This window comes from Clupea harengus, chromosome 25, assembly GCF_900700415.2.
Source record: "Clupea harengus chromosome 25, Ch_v2.0.2, whole genome shotgun sequence".
In the NCBI taxonomy this organism is placed as follows: Eukaryota; Metazoa; Chordata; class Actinopteri; order Clupeiformes; family Clupeidae; genus Clupea; species Clupea harengus.
The window spans coordinates 1,233,380-1,237,504 of NC_045176.1; the positions used below are offsets into that span (position 1 = coordinate 1,233,380).

Consider the following 4,125-nt stretch of genomic DNA (forward strand, 5'->3'; position numbering starts at 1 on the left):
AACGTTCTTACTTCGTCTGTGAAACTAACAGCTCTGACCTTTGAAAGATCAGATAAACAGGAAATGTTCACAGGTCGACCCATGTCCATATTTGGCAGCAGACGTTGACATCTCATCTCTCTCTCTCTTCCTTCCATTACACACTGCTTTGCTGCACGGATCTTTTTGGATTTCGGTCTTTCCTGTCCCCTCAAATACCCAGTTGGTTAAATACCTCAGGGTGTGTATGATACTTTATCAACTTTGCCTCAGTGTGGCATCTTAATTTAACACATGTTTACAGATTTAAATGACCTCGACCAAGACCAAAGGACCCTTTTGGCCTGCTTGGGATTAGTTGATTAGCTGGAGCCTCAAGACTACTGCGGTGCACTAAACTAGCACCTCTGGCACAGAAAGCAGAGTTAAGTGGAGACGGCACCTTCTCGCTGCCTGTTCTCACCTCTTCCGTAGCAGCACCGCCCTCTGTTGGCTAAAAGTGCTTACTACACAACAGGTGTGCATGCTCTTCCTGACAACATGCAGGTACAGAAGAACATTAGCAGTGTGCTAGATATATCTCGTTTTGAAGTTTCAGTGGACATTTTGTCACCATAAATGGTACTGACTGAAATAGAAACTTTCTTTTACAAATGGATTTTAAGTGTTTGGTCTGATTATAATTTAATTCAGAACAATAACATCTTACTGTAGAGTCATGTGGCGCTCTGTATTACCCTGTGTGTGTGGAACATTCTTGATTAGGCAGTGTGTGTGGATCATTCTTGATTAGGCAGTGTGTGTCGAACATTCTTGATTAGGCAGTTTGTCAAGACATGTCTGGTCTTAATGGCCTGTTAATGTCATGTCTGAGAAGAACGCGGAATAGCCTACAAACGTCTTACTACAGGTGCGTCTCTACGGCAGCTAAAGTAAAGTGTAGGCTATGTAAGAAATTAATAGTTATCTGTGAGTGAGACTTATGTCTGTCAGCAACAGATTGTTTGAATCAGAATATTTTTTAATGTCGTTAAATTTGTTTGTATTTTTTCATTTGTATTGTAGATGTTCTAACTCCCGAGGGTTTGACTTAACGGCGACCTAGATCAACAGCAGTTACACCCATGGCATCATCCTTAAAGAGAGGTAGGTACCCACCCTTACCTTGATTTTCAGCTTGACAATAGGCTTATGTTGTAGTGAGGAGTGGAATCATGGCTAATGTCGGCGTTTTCCACACCATTTATTTAAACAAAAGGACAACTGACACATAATGGCAAACAAGCAGGGATCTTAGACACACAACACAGACCAGCGTCAAGTTATCAGACACTTTTTTTCTGTGGTCCGAGCACTTCTTATGTTTACGGTGTCCATTGACTTCCATTCACTTTATTTGCAGTTATTTGCGCAACTGCTCTTACTCACGCCGTTGGAATAATGTATGCATCGTTTCACTTTTATAATGCACTATCATACCTGAAGGACGTATACACATAGAATGGACCAGGACTACAGTAACAATTGCGAGAAATTTTAATCTTAAACTCCGACCCGGTCTAAAGCCCATAGGATCTGACAAGTTTTTTAGTAAGGGATGTGACTGTCTCTAGTGCTGCTGTTTGTTAGGTCTGCTTTCTGTTTGATGCCTTGACAGGAGAGGACCCAGAAGAGGCTGCAAGTGACTTCTCTCCTGAAGCTCAGGATGGGAAAATTGTAGCTCAGGGTGGAAGCCATGTCTCAGCTCCAACCGTGACCGGCAATACAGTTCAGGGAAACATCAACATCAACTCAAATTCAACTCATCATCATTATCATGGTAAGAATAGCACATTGAATTCAACAGTAAATGATCTATTGATGCCCTGGTTGAGTGTTAATATAGAGGACATGCTTCATCTACAGTGCTGTCACTCAGACACTCACACACACACACACACACACACACACACACACACACACACACACACACAAATACAAAAAACACACTATTCATCCTTTTTATTCCCTGAAGGTCCTGGGGTTTCTGCTCTGGCATCACCACCACAGGACCCTGGTAAATTCAGATTTTTATTAAATTACTATTTCATCATTATATTAAATTAAAACTGAAAAATAATAAAAATAATAGTCAATGTTGTGTATATAATTGTTCTTTTGTAGATCATATCTCCAAAATAAATGAATACAGGACATCCGTCTGCTCCACATATAAAAAAGTGAAGGAGTATAACTCTCTAGCTGGTGAGAATGTGCTGCTGGCTGACCGCTACACTGAGCTGCTGATCGTTGAGACACACAGAAAGCAGAGAGAAAGAGAGGAGGAGATCCTTTTTAAAGGGGAACGTCACCAGCAGGTCTTAAAAACCAGGGCCAGTGAAGGGCTCAACAGAATCACTGTTGACCAGTTGTTCAAACCCGATAAAGATGGAGATGTTCCAAAGGCAGTCATTCTTCAGGGCCAATCTGGACATGGCAAATCCTTCACTGCTCAGAAGATCATGTACGACTGGGCCTCAGGAAAAGTATTCAAAGACCTGTTCCAACTTGTTCTTCACCTTAAATGCAAAGAGCTTAATGAAATCTCAGAGGCACACAGTCTGGTGGATCTCCTGAGCTACTGTCCAAGCTTCACCAGTGAGACAGCAGAGGTGCTGAAGGACTCAAAAATGAAAGTGCTCTTCCTCATTGATGGCTTTGATGAGCTCAAGTTCTCATTTGAGAAAACTAGTACAATGCCACCTAAAGACCCTTTCAGAGAAGCTCCTGTTGAGGCCACTCTGAGCGCTCTGCTGAAGGGGCTAGTCCTGCCTAAGTGCTTCCTGCTGGTCACCACCAGGTCCACTGCTTCAGACAAACTGAGTGAGCTGCTCAGTGATTCTCAGCGTTTCACTGACATCCTAGGCTTCACTGAGGAGGGGGTAAAGGAGTACTTCCAGAGGTTTTTCAAAGAAGAACTGCTTGCAAAGAAAGCATTTGACTGTGTGAGGACCAACGAGACTTTGTACACCGCCTGCTTCATCCCCGTCATCTGCTGGATCACCTGCACAGTTTTCAGGGAGCAAGAAGAAGAAGGCATGGACATCACTAAGGAACTAGAAACAACCACCTCTATATTTGAGCACTTTGTGTCCATTCTGCTGAAGCATCACAAGCAGGAATTGAGTCAGCCTGAAACACTGCTGAGGAGCCTGGGCCAGCTGGCAGAGAGAGGGTTACAGGAACGTCAAGTCCTGTTTGATGAGAAGAGTTTGTCTGGGGCTTTCCCTGATCCATCACAAGCAACCAAATACAATCCTTTCCTCTGCAAATTCTTGCAAAGGAAGAAAGTCAAACAGGAAAGAATGTACAGTTTCATGCATCTGAGCTTCCAGGAGTTCTTCGCTGCTTGCCAGTACCTGATGTTGGAGAATGAGGAAGAGGCACTTACAAAACTACGGAAGTTGTTAGGAGACGTTAACCGTTTTAAACCTGTTATTCAATTCCTTTTTGGGCTTTCAAACAGAGGCATTGTCACACACCTGATAAAGCAGTCCAGGCCATCCATTAAAGCTCATCTCCAGGAGTGGCTTCTAAGTGTTTTGGAAACACACTTGCACAGAATGGATTTAAAGGGTTTGCTCTATATACTCCACTGTCTCTATGAGCTCCATGAGGAGGAGTTTGTAAGGAGAGCCATGGGAGTCTGGGGTGAGATGGAATTTTACTACATTCCCCTGACGAGGACAGACTGCTGGGTGCTGCTGTACTGCCTGCAGTGTTGTCCGACCATCAGAAGCCTGTCGCTTCATCACTGCAACATAACAGCAGAGAAGCTGATGATGCTGCAGCCTGCACTGAGCAGGTGTAAGGAGCTGGGGTGAGTGTGTCTCTGAAGAGAGAAATGTGTTTTCAGATTGCATAATATATGGTCATATCGGGGACCAAGATTAGCACAATATTATACAGATTGCCTTCCATAATATATTAGAACTAGAATGGATATTTTCACACACCACTACAACACCTTCCAATCATTTCACCACAAGTATAACGATATGATATGATCAAAAAGTAAATTGTTTCATCACAGTCAAGTGCTAAATAGATCTTTATGCGACTTTGAGTATTTTTGTAATATTCCCAAAAAAATGAATATACATATGA

The 4,125-nt window shown here is 42.8% G+C and overlaps 1 protein-coding gene across 1 annotated transcript in view; it reads left to right on the forward strand.

Annotated features, from left to right (window-relative positions):
• LOC116219467 (NACHT, LRR and PYD domains-containing protein 1 homolog) overlaps positions 1-3,894 on the forward strand; it is a 9,149-nt gene extending 5,255 nt beyond the window's left edge. The window contains exon 2 of the mRNA XM_042703679.1: positions 2,143-3,894. Coding sequence (XP_042559613.1) covers positions 2,143-3,842 — 1,700 coding nt within the window. The 3' untranslated portion in view covers positions 3,843-3,894. The remainder of the gene's footprint in view (positions 1-2,142) is intronic.
• The last annotated feature ends 231 nt before the right edge of the window (positions 3,895-4,125 follow it).